Below are 17,782 nucleotides of genomic sequence, written 5' to 3'. Positions count from 1 at the left end.
TCCTTTTCCTCAGTAATAACAATGCAGAACCTTGTATTTGATGGTAACTAAACTGCATGAATCCAAATTGGTGTCAAAAAAATATTTTATGTTTAAATGATAATTAGCAGACTTAGGGGCCGATTCACTAACTTCGAGTGAAGGATTCGAAGTAAAAAAACTTCGAATTTTTGTGCTCCTCGACTATCGAATTGGCATAAATTCGCCTGAGTAGAATGTTCGAATAGATCGAGCGCAAAACCGCTGCGACTATTCGCCATTCGATAGTCAAAGTACTGGATCGAGCGCAAAAACGCTGCGACTATTCGCCCATTCGATAGTCGAAGTACTGTCTCTTTTAAAAATACTTCGACTGCCTACTTCGCCACCTAAAACCTACCGAATTGCTTTAAAAGCCTATGGGAAAGTCCCATAGGCTTTTTTTCCAAGTTTTTGATCGAATAAAAAGGCATTCGATCGAATGAAAATCCTTCGAGCGAATATTCGATCAAGTGCCTATTCGCCTGGCGAATATTCGCCAATTCAACAGCGCGTAAATTCGCCCGAATTGCCTATTCGATTCTATTCCCCAGTCGAATTTCGAGGGATTTAACCCCTCGAAATTCGACCCTTGATGAATTTGCCCCTTAAAGTATGTTAATCCAAATTAAAGAAAGATCCCTTATCTGGAAAAACCCAGGTCACAAGCATTCCGTATAACATATCCTATACATGTACTATCAGAGGTATAAGGGAAGCTATACCTTATCCAGGACTCTTAGATTTTCCTACTTAAGTTTTATCTTTCAGACAGGGGCGTATTTATATTAAGGCACCCGAGGGCCTGTGCCTATTGCGGCAGATTTCGGGTGCCTATAAATTTATTTTTTAAATTAAAAAACAAAAACTCCCCCAGCCTCTTCCACAGATTTCCATAGGAAATCCAGTGAAAATCTCTGGGGGGTAAGGGGCCGGGCTGGTTGGCGGAAGTGATGTCACTGCGTCACACGCGTTACGTAGGGGGCGTGTTTAGGGCCAGTGCCTAGGGCAGCATCGGACCTGCTTTCAGGATACTTTTAAGGTAGATTACCTTTGAATCAGTGTTCAGGCCCTGTGGCAGTGGAATATCCTCTTGAATTTTCCACAGTGCAGGTAATGGTTCAGGAAAATCCTCTTCCTGAAGCTTGTAATAAAATGGTAAAAAGTTACACAATTTTAATCCAATTTAGAAAATAAAAGAATAAATATCAAACATACAAAGATATTAAAAAAAACTCTCCAATTACTAGTCTAGAATTTTAAAATTCTAGGAAATAAACATTTTAAAAGCTTTAAGAAACATGACAGAAAGATAGAAAGCAATCAAAACATGAGCACAAGTTCTTACCCTTTCTGGTTCATCATTCTCCTGTTCAGACACGTGTTGTTCTTTTCCATCAAGCGGACTATTGAGAGATTTTACTTGTCGACAGCACACCATGGTTACACAAATGGGCAATTCCTTTAAGATATTTACAACATCTTTGTGATTTTGACCAAGAAGAGAAATCCCATTAACCTTCAGAAAGAACACAGTATAAGGACAAAGATTTTCCAAAGCAATATAAACTGTATATTTTTATAGAGGAATTTGTTTTTACTTCTAAAAGCTCATCTCCACTATATAGGCTGCCACTGCGACCCACTGGTCCTTCTGGTAAAATAGATCTTAGGAAATGATGACCACCTGAAGCTTCCAGACTTATGCCTAATCCGCTGCTTTCACTGAACTTGTTTACTTGTGCAACCTGAAACAAAGTTGAAAATGGAAAAAAAATGTAAAGTCACTCTTTAAATTACAGTGGTATTGTAACAGACTGCACTTAAAGGGGTTGTTCACCTTTAAATAAACTTTTAAAGGCCTATTTACCAACATCCAAATGTATCTAATTATTTTCTGAAAACTACTCCGACCAAATCCACACAGGTATTATTCCCTTATTTATCATTACATTTCCCCGAAAATTTCATGTGCGAAAAAATGGATCGTACAAATTTTTCGAGTTTCAACACAAAAACTCAAGGCTTTCTATTTTTTTCCCAAAAAACACAAAATCTTGGATTGTTGCCCGAAACCCAGTGCAGATCAAGATATAATAGGGACTTCTCCCATTGTATTACAATATATGCAACTTCGGCAGATCTGAGATGCCGGATTCAGCATCTATCCAGTTTGCAATTTCAGCAATCTGATCACTAGGGTCCAAATGACACTAGCAACCATGCACTGATTTGAATAAGATACTAGAATATGAACAGGAGAGGGTCTGAATAGAAAGGTAAGTAATAAAAAGTAACAATAACAATAAACATGTAGCCTTACAAAGTATTTGTTTTTAGATTGGGTAAGATGGAAAGAGTCAGAAGAAGAAGAATGCAAATAATTCAAAAACTATAAAAAATAAAGGCCAATTGAGAAGTTACTTAGAATTAGCCATTCTAACCCCTTTAAATGTCTATAGAACCTCGGAAAAGGCAATATCATGCCACTTATTTATATGTATATAACATACCACAACTTCATAGTCAACTCCCATAATCCTTTGCCATTTGCTTTTTATATCCTCCTCCTCCTCAGTATTCACTTGAGTTTCTTCCTCTGCAAGACATTACGAATAGATTACTTAATATGCTGAGCTCAGTCGTCCTAAAACACAGAAACTTTGCCCTTTGTTACATACTACACCAATGCTAGTTTACATTTAGCTAAGATTGTATGTTAACACTGGAATCTACAACATATTTGGGTACTCTGAGCTGTGGCTAATAGTCTGGATTATATTAAGCTACAGGGTCATTACAATTACTTTATTGTCCACTGTACATACGCCCTGAAATGTTCATGTGTATTATCATATATAGGGAAGACAACTCAATATATTAAAGAAGAAGGAAAGACTCAATCACTGGGTGGGGGGTGACAAATGTAAGGCGCCCCCAGTGATTGTATTCATTTACCTGATATCACGGTCCAATGCGCTTGCAAAAACAGCACCAATGGGTACCCCGTGCAGGGTATCGGGTTGGTGCCTAACATTTGGCACCCTACAGTGATTAAACCTTTCCTTTATCTTTAAGGGTAGAATCTCACAGATTAGGATGTGTCTTGGAACAGGTTTTGAAGCTCAAAAGTCATGATGATCAAGCTTAAATATTAAATTAATTAATACAATTATAAAGCGCAGAGTCTCTGGGCCAATGGCCGTGATACAGGTTATAATTTGTACCTTTTAATATAGAGAATTACTTTTAACTAGGTGCTGTTTAGGATATATGTTGTGGCATGCTGCATGGATATATTAGAGATATAAGAGAACCGCTTACCATGTATAGCCATCCTGTATCTACTGTGGGCCATGGTATTAGGTTTTTTATCACATGCCAATGTGTTTAAAGGGCTTAAAAAACATTGCCCATGCAAAGATTTTCTTAAATCCATTAAAACTGATGTTTTGGTTCTGCAATCAGACATTTATGATTCCTCAGAATGAAGGGGAGGCCATGCCCAACAGGGACCACTCTCAGGCGCCCTCAATTATTCAACCACTCCCTTACTTTGTTCCACATTGAAGTGATAGATTCTGGCTCTCCGGCTCCCTTTGCTTTCCATGGTGCAATGTGTCTAAAGAAGCCTAAAGGGATGTTTTTGCACCATTTTATCATAAGCTGAAATGAACAAGTTATGTCAAATAAAAATGGTTTAATTTCTGGTTTCAGTATCTCTCTAAGTTGTTTGTTTATTTTGTAAGTTGAATGTTGAATATGCTGTACCAATCAATTTATTTTCTTCGAATTAGGTAAGCAAAATCTGTGAATCTAATATAGCAGCTTTTCATTATTAAGAATTGTTACTATCAGCTCTTTAGATTTTACTGAATCTGTGCCTTAATCAGCCACTTCTTCATGACACACACACAAAACAGTACATTGTCATTCACAAAACAGCTGTGGCAATATGGCCAAAGAAATAGCAGCAGCATATGAAATGTTTTGAAAGAGCTCCAAAAGGAGAGGTGGGCCAGCTATTCTTTACATAAACTGACACTGTCAAATGCAGCATTAAAGATCTAAATGACAGCTGGGCCACTGCACCACAGACAGATTGCTAAAGAGTGTTGTTCCCACTCACAGTCCATGCTGTGCATTCTGAAAGCCAGTACCTGTTTGTAAACTTGACCAATTTGCTGGAGACTGTGTTTCTCTGTTTGTAACTGATGAAGATGAAGAATGAATTATAGGGATGCTATCTGTGGAGAACAAACAAAAAAAAAAAAATCATTAACCCAATTCTTCACTTTCATTAGTTCTAGAACAACCCTGATTTCTACAGCAAACACCATACATTAAAAGGCTTGGTTGCTCAAAAGTTAACCTTTTATAAAAACATCTTACCATGTTTCTAATATATTATATAAATGTCCTGTAAAACCTAATGGCATAAAGAAAAAATTGTCATTATTAAAATGACCCTTGGAATAAATGGACCTTATAAAATAAAGGGGAAATAAATGATTTAGTATAGTAGACAATGACATTACTTATCAGCTACCAATTTACATTTTTGTTTTTGATTATTTTCATTCATACAGCTATATATAACTTCAACATACTCTGCAGTGATTTGCATGGATATACCAAAATATGTGATATAAATACTTTTTCTTAAACTGTACCTTCACTACTGTCTGCATTTTGTAAAGGTTGTCCACTTTCAGTAAGTATCCTAGGCTCCTCTATTTGTGGGATGCAGGCCTCCTGTTTCAGACCCCTTCTTACTAAAGTCAGATGAACAGATTGCCCAGTGTGACGCAAAACCTCCACTGCTTGCTGGTTGGTAAATCCCCGAAGGTTTGTTCCATCCACCTGTACATTTGTACAAAGAAATTAATGTTTCTGTAGGGTTTTAAAAATATTTTTATTTGAAATATCACAACCATCATATATAAAGAAAAGCTTGAAGGTGCGTGTTATTATTAAAGGGGTTTTTCATCTTTGAATTACCTATAAGGGGCAGATTTATTACGGTTCCAGTTGTGATTTTCACGAAAAATTAAAGTTTTCAAGGTTATTTTTGAGTCCAAATCGATTTTTCTGGGTTAAAAAAAAGATGTTAATAGCCTTCAAGATGTTTGAGTATTTTTCGGGGGGGTTCCCTTGAAAAACTAAAAATTCAAGTTTTTTTTTTTTTTTTTTTTGCTGAAAACTCGAGCAATTCGACTTTTCACGCTGTTAAACCCAAACTCGCTATTTCAAGTTTTTTTCATTCCAATTTTTTCTTAAATTAGAAACGATTCAATTTGTGAGTTCATTCAAGGTTTAAAAAAGCTCACATAATTCTAAAATTAAAACTTTGATAAATAACCCTCTTGGTATGATGTAGGAAGTAATACTCAGGCAATTTGCAATTGTTTTTCATTATTTCAGGTTTTTGGAGTTATTTAGCTTTTCAGCAGCTCTTCAGTCTGCAATTTTAGCAATCTGATTGCTAAGGTCCAAATTACCTTAGCAACCATGTATTGATTGAACAAGAGACTGGAATATCAATTGGAGAAGGCCTGAAAAGAAAGTAATAAAATGTAGCAATAACAATACATTTGTAGACTTACAAAGTAATATTTTTAAAGGGGTCAGTGACACCCATTTGAAAGCTGGAAAGTCAGAAGAAAAAGGTGAGTTGGAAAATTGCTTAGAATTAGCCATTCTATAACATACTAAAAGTTAACATAGATGAACCATCTCTATAAGGGGTAACAGTATAAACTTAAGCCAACTTACAACAATTATCTGATCTCCAACTTGAATTCTTCCATCCTGCTCAACAGCACTGCCTTTGGTAATGCTCTTTACAAAAATTCCTGAAGGTTCTGACAATGGTAAACAGAGAATGTCTTAATACAAGTCTGAGTTGGGCAAATAATAGAAATTGCTGACAATCAGACTAGTCTGCTAGCTAAACAGTACATTCGAACAGTAAATCTCGATATGATAAAATCCATATAAAAACATTTGCTAACATGACAATTGGGTGGAGTATAAAAGAAAATACACCACTATATAAATTGACTGTATATTCAATGTTTTTACATTGTAAATAATTCTACACCTAATTCTGAGAACTTTTTTTACTTAAAAAAGTAATCTGAGTTTCCCCAGACTCAAAAAAATGTAACAGTCGTCATCCCATGAAAATAAGAAACTTTCTAAATATAAAATTCTAAATTCAGTGCCATTTTTGACATAATCAAGACACTATCCCTCTCTCAGCAAAACTTATATACAACCAAAAAAGAAACCGCACTAAACAGGACTTTGTATAGTGTCAATATATATAAATGTCAATTTAGGACCGGTGCACACGGCGATTAGATAACCAAAAAAAAAGAAACTGCACCAAACAGGACTTTGTATAGTGTCAAAATATCAAAAATTTATTTTCAACGTTTCGGTTCTACTTTTTGAGCCATCTTCAGGAATAAAAGACGGCTCAAAAAGTAGAGCAAAAACATTGAAAATAAAATTTTGATATATTGACACTATACAAAGTACCGTTTGGTGCGGTTTCTTTTTTGGTTGTAATATTATTGTTTTGAACCAACGTTTCGGCTCCGCACAGGAGCCTTCGTCAGGGAAAGACGAAGGCTCCTGTGCGGAGCCAAAACGTTGGATCACCAATAAATCTCCACTTTCATTTGAACGATTGACTTGATGTATTTCCTTGGAGTGCTGTCAATCCCTGCATATACATATTAAGGCGCCCATTCACTAAGTTCGAGTGAAGGAATACAGGAAAAATAGTTCGATTTTCAAATGTTTTTTTTAGCTACTTCGACTTCGAATCAAACTAAAAATCGTTCGACTATTCGACCATTCGATAGTCGAAGTACTGTCTCTTTAAGAAAAAACTTCGACTCCCTAGTTCGCCACCTAAAAGCTACCGAAGTCAATGTTAGCCTATGGGGAAGGTCCCCATAGGCTTTCCAAGTTTTTTCTGATCGAAGGATAATCCTTCGATCGATGGATTAAAATCCTTTGAATCGTTCGATTCAAAGGATTTAATCGTTCGATCGAACGATTATTCCTTCGATCAAACGAATTGCGCAAAATCCTTTGACTTCGATATTCGAAGGATTTTAATTCGCCAGTCGAATATCGATATTCGACCCTTAATACATCTGCCCCATAGCATCCATGTTGGGCCGGCACTACTCGTAAGAAAAGTGTTTGGTGCCTGGGTGCTATATATATGTAGGGAGGGGTGTGTGTATGGATGCTGGGTTTTCATTTGAACTTTATGGACTTTGTCTTTTTTCAACCCAATTTAATTATGTAACTCTGCTGACAATCAGACATATATATATATTTTTTGAGGGTTAATTTTTATATATAATGATCATATTATCCTTACCAGAACCCTTGTCACCAACATATCCAGCAATAGTTATGCCCAAACCCTGAGCATTTTTTGTCAGTTTAACATCGAAAGCTTCACCATCCGCATCTTTCATTTCTCCCTCACACACCTTTCAGAATACAAGAATGTAGAACCATTAATATGGAGGTGAAAACCTCTTAACTCATCCAGCTAATTGTGTTTAGTACAAGAGAATACAGACTGAAATACAGTTCTATTGTACAAGTCTGCATTCAACAATATATTTTATTACTTTTATTTTACTACAACAGAACAAGTAGAAAACAAACAATGGGAAACCCCTTACTTACTTGAGTTTCATGTACAGATGGTAGTGCAGGAGGTATCTGAACTCCAACAGAGACTCCTGTAGAGGCATCTTCCAATGGGCCTCTTGCAATAACAAGCTTTACCCGTTTTCCGCATTGCCTTAATACCTGTGCCACCTGTTCACTGCTCATTCCGGCAAGGTCGGTTTCTCCAATTTTCAGTATGTGATCTCCACTGCAGAGCCTGCCATTCTAAAAATGAAATACTGCTATTAACAGTGAAACTATGAAAAAAATAAGTGAGAAATGTGAACAAATGTCTTTATTTAAAACATTTTTTTCATTGTAAGCATCTGCAATCACTAAACAACAGCCATTAAAAGAATACTAACCACAAGGATATTCAGTTTAATTACTCCTAGTACACAGGAATGCTTATCCTACAAACACTTATAGTTCTACAAACAAACTTGGTGAAACTCCTTTGTTTATCCTATCTTCTCTCGCCCTTTATCGGTTTCTATATTTATGCACCCATGAAAATGTAACACACAAAACTCTTTCATCAGGTGATAATCAATACATTGCTAATAATAATGAGCAATACGTTCATGAAGAGACATTAAAACAAGAACATTGTTCACCTCAGGGAGTTTTGTCCAGGAAGAACCTCCCTTTTTTTGCACCTCCCTTTTTTTCCCAAGCAAGCCATTCTGTTCCCATTTCAATCATCATAATAGAATTTTGAAGCTGGTAAGACTGTGCTCTTCTGCAAATACAGAGCGCAGTCCTACAGGCTTCTCGCAAAAAATATTTTAAGCAAATAGACTGACTTCTTCTGACACTTGAGTTAAAGGTAGGGCCTCAACATGGGTGAAATGCATATGAATACATTTAGGACATCATTTAGCATCTGTAACAATTTTTTGCTATAGAACCGAGGATTACATTATTTTATATTGCATACATGCCCAATTATAGCAAAACATATGGTCATTAGGTCCCTCTGGAATTTTGGATAATAATACAATAAGAAGACTATAGGAAAGGCTGAGGTCACCCAGCCTGCGACCATGGCAAAATACTGCAGGCAGAAATACAGATATAGAATTTATGCTCTTCATATTTCCATTAGATAAATACAAAAAGAAGCTACAAAATCAAGGTATGATATGCAGCTAGAGCCCCTAATGGAAATGTGAGAATGTGAGACCATAATACTGACAATAAGACATCATGATGGCAGAAATGATGGTAAGTTTCTGGATCTGGTACTAAAGACACTGCATGAACATTCTTGAAATCTTAATGAAAGGGTATGATTGCTTTTGTAACACTAGTGTAGTGGCAACAATTGCCAACTAAATAAAGACAGTTAACCAACCTGGTCTGCAACTCCTCCTGACACAATGGTTTTCACGATTACTCCAGTTGATTTTGCTCCAACAATTCCAAAACCAAGACCTGACCCATCATTCACCAGTTCTACAGTCTCTACATGCTGCCAGTGCATCTAACAAAGCACATTAAATAATATTACAAAAACAGAAGTATTAGTCTATTTTAGGCCTACCACTTACAAAATAATTAATACTGCAATGACATTAGACATGATGCAGGCCTACTTACAGTATAAAGCTATGTAAAAATATAAATCGCAAATAAAATTTTGCATAACGGTGCATTCATTTTAGTTGTAGGCCAGTTTGTGAAAAAAATCACCATTGTTGCATTTTACACTAATTATTATGAAAATGTGTTCTTGTTTACTGACACTCTTCCATTGCCTTAAATGTCTAAGGTTCCATAATGGCTTCAATTACAGCATCCGGGCAGTGTAAACCTTTATAAACACATCAATTCTTTTTAATGATTTCATTGAACATTATACAAAAAAATCAAGTTTATGTAAAGATATACAGGGGCTTTGTAAATAAACATATAAAATAAATATATTTTATATTGCCTTTGACACAGGTTTTTGGCATAAATAATTTCACGCTGCTTTTTTTTTATTAACATTTTTAGCCTTTTCATCCTTGAAATCAAATTAGAAAAAAAATATTGTAGTGGCCAATTTTTCTCTTTTCAATTTCAAATAATTTTAAACTGCACAGAAACACCCATATGTCAGTAATATCCCTGAAGTTTACAGACATTCTGAAACCCCAAGCTCTCTTGTTTAAAGATGGAGCAAATAATTTATAAGCAAATTAGAAGAATCTAAACAGCGAAAACAGATCAAAGGAATAAGAGTCAGATTGCTTGCTAAAATGTGTCGCTTCAATTAAAACAGAATTAAACAGATTTAAAACAGAATGAAGTCCTAAAAACAAATATGGCTGCAAATTCCATATTTATATACCTGTACTGAACTTACTACACACACCTAAAAGTTTAGCATCTCTAGAACAGTGATGATCCATGCCTTCAAAGTTGTCCCCATCTTGGATTTTGTTAGGAGTGTGTCACTGATCATGCTCAGGAATCATTGTGAAGTTTTATTGAGACCTCAACAAACATTTTGGGGCATTACAACATTTGCTGAGGTCTCAATAAAACCTTACAGTGATTGCACATTGCGGAGTACTGTGAGTGCAATTTGAAGATATTTAGTAATATTTGTATATTTCTTCTATGACTGGCAGAAGAACCAAATAGAGCACCACGTACATACAGATTCATTTTTAGCTCCACACATAGACTGATGTTTTGTTCTTTAAATCAGCACAGGACTGCTGTGGTCTTGGGCTGGTACAAAACCCCAAAACATAATGTGCAGCATTCCTATCATAATTCTTTGGTAAGTTTAGTTCTGCTTTAATTGTCTCAAGTTTGATATCTAAAGTTTAAGGGGCATATTTATCAAAATGTGAGATTTATCAAAAACTTACCACTTTCTATTTATTCCTCTGGGATTTTTAGAATCATATTCATCAATGAGTGAAAGTTTGGGTTCACCATATAATAAATACACTTCTAAAAATCCCATAGGAATGAATAGAAAGCAGGCAAGTTTTTCTCTAATCTCACATTTTGATAAATCTACCCCTTAATGTTTTTTACATTTCGACCAAATCCTTACATTTCAACTACAAAAAAAATAGAACCATTGAGCAGCACAAATAGAAAGAAATGTGTTGAGGATTTCAGTACTTACAGGACTGGAAAGAGCAGAAACTGTGCTTGCCTCCGATGGTGAACGGGATATGCCAGGGCCGATAAGCTGTTGTAATGGTCCTCTAGCAATCACTAGTTGCACTTGCTCTTTTGCTTTTTGTAAGATGCCAATTGCTTGATGATGTGTAATTGTTTGATCAAGAGGTTGACCATTAATAGACAGGATCTGGTCTGCTTCTTTTAATCTACCATCCCTACAATAAAGAAGTTAGACTGTGAACAGCAGGCTGCAGTGTACTTGAGAATGTTTCTTCCATAGTCATAACTAACTGAATAGCACTTACTGTTAAGCAGTTTCAATATATTTTTTATGAAAATTGTCTCATTCCCAATAACTGGGATTACAAAATATTCAAGCATTGTTGTAATAGAAATCTTGGCAGACAACCGATATATGCTTTCAATGGCACATGACGTCAGTACGAACAGTGGAGAGGACAGCAAAGGGCTGATTTCCATAGCAATTACATTGACAAATAACTTTACAATCAATGAAAAGTGGTTTAATGTAAATTAAATAGATGCTCAGAAAAACATCAGGCAATTTCTTATTTAAAAATTAGTGTGGAACTCCCCTTAACTTACAAAAAAAAAAAAATGAAGAGCAAATGAAGAAAAGCTATTGGATATATAACATTAGAAAACAATAGGGGTAAGTTATTGATGCAACTAACTGTACCTCATGCATCTGAAATTGTACACTGTACTTGTGGTAAAAAATTGACACATAATATGTATCGCAAGTTCCCATTTATCGGCTTACCTAAAGTAACTGTGCAACCCAGATGATTAAAAATCGACATGCCTGCAGACAGCTAGTAATTTAGATTCTACATTCAGGTTGCTCTTGTCTGTGCAATGCCAAATGTTGTCTGGCAAACGACCAAAAGCAGGAGAGTCTACATGCAGAGGTTAACACCTGTATGTGTGCATGTTTGTGTGTGGCTCCTTATGGAATAATCTACACGGTTTCCCCAGTACTGTTGCACGTCTGAACAGTGCTAAATCCAATATATCGTAGATCAACAGAGACAAGAAGAATGAAGCAATGACATGTAAGTTATTTGATGCTCCAGAAACTAGTTATTACCTAGATTCTGAACAGAAGTTTGCTTAGCCAGTGTACAGGTTAACACCAACAAAAGGCTCATCACACATTTAGGGACCTGTTGGAGTGTATTTCCTTTGTCTAAAAAGGTTTAACCATATTTATATTATTATTTCCTGTCATATTTTACCTCCTCAAGATCTTGCGGACAACTATACTGTATTATTGGCTAAAGTAGGCAGATACTCCAGAAGCAACACACAGCTATGTGAAAGTAAGTATGTCATTCTAAATACCATGTTTCCATCCTATCTGCCTCTCAGCATGAAATGCAATGTGACACATTTTTTTCAGTTTTGTTAAAATCCACTTTTTATATCTTTGAATCAGCGACAGTTCTGTTCTGATCCTGAATCTGTATTTGCTTAACATATTGCTTAACATACTGAGGGTACCAGAGCAAACATTACTGATTATTTATTTATTTATTTGTTTATTTACTAAATTCTACTAAGTTAGGAAGGTGTGAAAAAAACATATTTACGGCAACTAAGCAATAAACACCAATACAATAAATAAAAAAAAAAGTTAATTTGATTATATTTGTGACTGGTATGATTTAAATATTGTATTTAAAAGGTACATTTTTAAAATCACTCTCATCATGTAGGCAAGGAAAAATAGCGAGGAGCCTTATTTCAACTTCAGCAACCCAAAGATCCTCTCCATGTCAGTTACATAGGAGTGGTGGAAACAATGATAAAAACTATTAATACCTATGTGCAACACTGTCTTCCTGAATGTCTTGAACAAATATCCCGAGTTCACCTCGGTTTTCACTTTTTAGCCCCACCACACTGAATCCAAGGCTACCACTCTGAGGCTTGAGTAAATCCATGGTTTCTATGTAACGGCCCTGTAAGAAATATAAAACATATCTTGCATTAACAAAAATCTTGTTCACTCAGTTAACATCTCTTATATTTCTGTATTCTTACCACAGGATATAAATAAATTCTTTATAAAAAGTTGCCACATGTAAACTAACCATTTGAAATATAAAATTGCAAAATGACTTGACTACTGGTAGCAACTAATGATAAACAGGTCTATACTTACTACACAGAAAAAATATTAAAAAGTAATTGTGAATTGACATATGTTGGCATGTTAAACAGGCTTTATGAAGCAGTAGTACAATTACAGTAAAAAACAAAGCGTTAAAAGAGAACTAAACCCTAAAAATAAATGTTTTTCAAAATGATGTGCTCCTTCTTTTAGGGCATTTCCTGCAGGAGACATTAACAGGCAGATTTATCATAACATGTGAGAGAGTTTACCACAGAAAAACTCACCCACTTTCTATTCACCATTTGATACTGTAAATACAAAAATGTCATATAAATGGTCCACAGGTCCGCCCCCATCTCACAGTAAAAAAGCAAAAAAAATATTGGTGGCTAGGACCCCACATAAGAAAAAAAAATTGGTGGCCAGCCAGCCCCTCCCCACATTATGAGAAAATTGATGGCCAGGGCCCCTTAAACGTCCATGCCTTCCCAAAGTCAGCAGCTCTCAGAAAGATGGGGGGCCCGGCTAATCAAGTAAGTGTGGCATGGCCGGACCCCCCTTACCCTCAGGGCCCCCTAAAACTCTCCCCCCTGTCCCCACCCCGATGGCTGCCCTGGCAGTACATGGGCTTCTCAGCAAACAGTAGGTAACAACTTCCCAAATGTACCGATTCTAGATTATGTAAAGTTTTATGGAAAACTCCCTGCAGTACACTGCCAAATTCATGAAATCCAGAAATCTCCATACTTTACAATGCAAGGCAAAAACAATCTACTATCAGTAGGTTTACCCTAGGAAACCATATATTTTTGGAAAGTACATATTTAGATAAACCCAAAGAGAGCAAATTCTACCTAAAACTACCGAAGTGCAATGCTTAGCAAAAATTTATCAAAATTAATGTTTTCTGAAAATTCTGAAAAATCACCTCAAAGCTTGCATTTTACAGCATCTTATCACTCACATTCGGCCAGATTCAATTCAATGAGAAAAAGTTATTACATTATTTATCACATGAACTCATGGACGAGATTCAATTCAAGGAGAAAAAAGTTCTCCAAATTCAGTTTCAGTTTTTTCCTATAAGCTTCAATAAAGTTTTTACGAGATAAACCGTGAGATAAGGTTTTTATTAATTGAATTGCATCTCAAATTGAATCTCGTTCATGAGATTTCACGTGATAAACCTTTTTCTTAAGGAACTGAATATGGCTGCTGCAAAACATGCTCCCTGTGTGCATTTTGTGTTGTGACTCCAAAAAAAATGAAGTATCCTAGAAGTACCCTAGAAACCTATATATTTTTTTGAAAGTACACATTCTGCCAAATCCAAAATCTGTAAATTTGTCTACTGTAACCTATCAAACTGCAAAGCTATGCTGAATTTAGCAGATTTTATGAAATTTCCTAAAATTGTCTCAGTGTTTCCATTAATGTCAACACACAGTATCCCCCGCATACCCTAATTTACCAAAACAAAACATCCTAAATATATAAAAAAAAAAACCTGGATATCGGTCGGCTCGTCGATCGGGCTGGATGGAAAATTTTGATCAGGTGCCTTTGAAGGCACCCAAACATCGGCCATTGTTAGTGTTGAATCCTCAGATATAGGTAGAATTCTATTGTTTCTACCTGTATATTGGACGATTCAGCTCTACACGTGTGTATTGAAACAAACGATCTTTCTTGGAAAGATCTTTTCCAAGAAAGATTGTAATAGTTACATCTATGGCCACCTTTAGGATGAAAGTGTAATGCAGCTTCTCTCTCATATTTGTTTCATTGTGAAGTGGTGGATTGCAGGTCTTGAAGTCCCTCTGCCTTCCATAGAACCTGTGCACCACACACTACGGAAAGCAGAGGGAAAGTCCTGCAATCTATAATCTCACAATGGAACAAGGTGAGGGAGCCTAAGGAGGGGGTGGAATGCTCCTTATCATGGTTTCCTTTCAATCTGTGAAACCAGGTATGTCTGTATGAAAAAACAACAACAACAAAAAAACGCAAAACATTTAGATTTATTTCTGGAAGTTCATGCACCTTAAATAAGTCAATGTGGTAGTGTTGCAAAACATATCACTGCACTAACCTGTTCTAACAGTTGCAATACGCATTAAACACAATTACTGTTTACTAATAGTTATGACTGTAGATATATACATTTACCTGTGCCATTTGTTTGATGATTTGGTCCAAATTTTCAATACCAAGTTTACCATTAATTTGTGGAGACATGGATCTAGTTGTGGTTTCTGATGAGTTAATTGGGCTGCCATTTTGTTGGGCCACCGTATAAGATTCATTCTGAAGTGTAGAAAAAGTGGAGGATCCATATGAAGATACTTGCGCAAATTCTGATACTGTTGATAAGGGAGGGGTCACGTGTACCTACAAAATTGTAGAATAAAATTTTTAATATCACTTAATTTAGGGGTGCATGATCAAATCCTACTTATATTTCGATAAATGAATCCACATTTTCTTTTAAATTAAAAAAATTGGTTCTTGAAAAAGGTGTAGTATATAGATATACATGTTATATACAGTATAATCAATCAGTTTTCCTCTGCTTCTAGTGAATGGTTTGTGAAGGGGGAGGGGGGACACTGGTAGCAACAATGCATTACAAATTCTTCACAGCCGCACAAGTGAATATTGTAATGTGAATCTGAAAAAGTCAGACACCCTAATTTCCTTTAGACCCATCACATGCATAGTTTTAATGGTGATACAGTAAGCTATCTACTGTGTGTGCAGTAACTGGCATGTATGGGATCTGCCTTTCACAATGCACATGGGATAGATTTTGCCCAGTACAGAGGAGTACAAAATTCTTTGTGCGCTCATGAACAGGAATTCTGCAGTATTATAATCTTGATTCTCATGAACTGCAAACAGTATGTTATTTATACAGAAAATATTTTCTACGGCCAGCAGGCTACTCCAATTATATTTTGTTTCTCAATCATTATTAATACCATGTAATAACAATAATAAATGTATAAAGGAGAAGGAAAGGCATTGTACACTTGGGGGTGCCAAATGTTAGACACCCCCAAGTGATTGTATTGACTTACCTGAAACCCTGGGCCGGTGCTCCTATCAGCAGAAAACTGCACCTGCCCGGGGTTATACCAATAAACACCACAGATTCGGCTTCTTGTTCTACTGTGCATGCGCAGTCGCACTAAGTACTGGTTTTCTGCTGATAGGAGCACCGGTCCGGGGTTTCAACAATCACTTGGGGGTGCCTAACATTTGGCACCCCCAAGTGCACCAAGCCTTTCCTTCTTCTTTAAGGGACATTTTAATTTTACTAATAAACTATTTGTGACAAAATATATTATACAGCATGCAGAGACAGAAAGCAAAGAGGCTGTAAAATGGTCCACCACTTAAAACCTTCCAATATACAATAATAATAATTTCAATATTTTTAAAGTAACATGGATCTATAAATGCTATTAAAATCAGTAACTGTCTGTTAACATTTTTTTCTCCTCCTGACTCTCCTTAAATAATATTGCAAGCTGGCTGATTAATGGGGTAGTTCACCTTTACTTTAACTTGTAATATGTTATAGAATGTCTAATTCTAAACAACTTTGCAATTGGTCTGAATTTTTTATTTTCTATAATTTTTTGATTATTTGCCTTTTTCTTCTGACTCTTTCCAGCTTTCAAGGCTACAAATGTATCTTTCTATTCAGACGTTCTCCTATTCATATTTCAGTCTCTTCTTCAAATCAATGCATGGTTGCTAGGGTAATTTGGACACTAGCAACCAGACTGCTAAAATTGCAAACGGGAGAGCTGCTGAATAAAAAAAAAACTATATAACTCAAAAACCATAAATAATAAAAAATTAAAACCAATTGCGAATTGTCTCATAATATCAATCTCTACATCATACTAATATGTATCTTTAAGGCGAACAACCCCTTTAAAACGCCTTGTGGAGAATTGACTTCTCTTAATTAGTTTACCAGATAAGACCATGAGAAGAGAAAAATAATATAAAAATAAATAAATAAAACACTGACAAACATTTTATCTGCAACAACATTTATAAATCAATATCAATGTAACATAAAAAATATTAATTTAATGCAAAAAAACAAAACAAACAGTTTTTGGGTGGTGGCCTCCTTTAAAGTTCTTAGTGAACATTTAGCATCACACTGATTAGGAGTTGAGATAGTTCTGGAATGGAATGCGAACTATGGCCTCAGCCCACACAAACAATTAAAATTCTTCAAGACCACAGCTATGCTCATCAGAGGTCAGAAACCACCTGATTTCCATGGAATTTTAACCCTGTAAATAATCAACACAAAACCATTTGAAAGTAGTTTTTACCCTCTACTTTGAGCTCATATTCAGGATTGTCAGAGAATGCCTTGGTTTTTTTTTTTTTTTTGTTTAGCTTCAGCACTTGGATTTCCACTTATGGGCAATCTCCATTAGTAACATTTTAAGAATCTGACTAATTAAGACACATCCTGTATAATTAGCAAGTTAATTATATACAGGATGGTAGACTGCATCCGTTTTTAAATTATTAAGCAGAATGTTGATTTCTGGATTGTATGTGTCTATTAAGTTTATATAGGAACCCTTAAAGTCAAAGAAGGATAAAGTGCATGTTATTACATCAGACCTAGGAAATAAATTTGCACCTGTGCCAAATCTTGTAGATTAAGTTTGAAAAAACCAAACATATTTTCTGATATCACTTAACTACATAAATCTCACAGAAAGTGATGTGTTGTGCCCCCAAACA

General features: G+C 35.6%; 1 protein-coding gene across 12 annotated transcripts in view; it reads right to left on the bottom strand.

Moving 5' to 3' along the window:
- Nucleotides 1-17,782, bottom strand: part of mpdz.L (multiple PDZ domain protein L homeolog) — a 97,928-nt gene that overhangs the window by 61,424 nt on the left and 18,722 nt on the right. For 10 of the 12 annotated variants that reach the window (XM_018257840.2, XM_041563854.1, XM_041563877.1 and 7 more), the window contains exons 4-16: nucleotides 15,167-15,388; nucleotides 12,703-12,842; nucleotides 10,859-11,072; nucleotides 9,083-9,211; nucleotides 7,741-7,950; nucleotides 7,424-7,538; nucleotides 5,794-5,882; nucleotides 4,692-4,881; nucleotides 4,179-4,265; nucleotides 2,532-2,617; nucleotides 1,620-1,766; nucleotides 1,367-1,537; nucleotides 1,070-1,162 (exon numbers count right to left, since the gene is read on the bottom strand). In XM_018257840.2, the coding sequence (XP_018113329.1) occupies nucleotides 1,070-1,162; nucleotides 1,367-1,537; nucleotides 1,620-1,766; nucleotides 2,532-2,617; nucleotides 4,179-4,265; nucleotides 4,692-4,881; nucleotides 5,794-5,882; nucleotides 7,424-7,538; nucleotides 7,741-7,950; nucleotides 9,083-9,211; nucleotides 10,859-11,072; nucleotides 12,703-12,842; nucleotides 15,167-15,388 (1,893 nt within the window). The remainder of the gene's footprint in view (nucleotides 1-1,069; nucleotides 1,163-1,366; nucleotides 1,538-1,619; nucleotides 1,767-2,531; nucleotides 2,618-4,178; nucleotides 4,266-4,691; nucleotides 4,882-5,793; nucleotides 5,883-7,423; nucleotides 7,539-7,740; nucleotides 7,951-9,082; nucleotides 9,212-10,858; nucleotides 11,073-12,702; nucleotides 12,843-15,166; nucleotides 15,389-17,782) is intronic. The other 2 variants (XM_041563873.1, XM_041563890.1) reach the window with 1 other exon arrangement.

This window comes from Xenopus laevis, chromosome 1L (assembly GCF_017654675.1).
Source record: "Xenopus laevis strain J_2021 chromosome 1L, Xenopus_laevis_v10.1, whole genome shotgun sequence".
Lineage (NCBI taxonomy): Eukaryota > Metazoa > Chordata > Amphibia > Anura > Pipidae > Xenopus > Xenopus laevis.
This window is presented reverse-complemented; position numbering and strand designations above follow the sequence as displayed.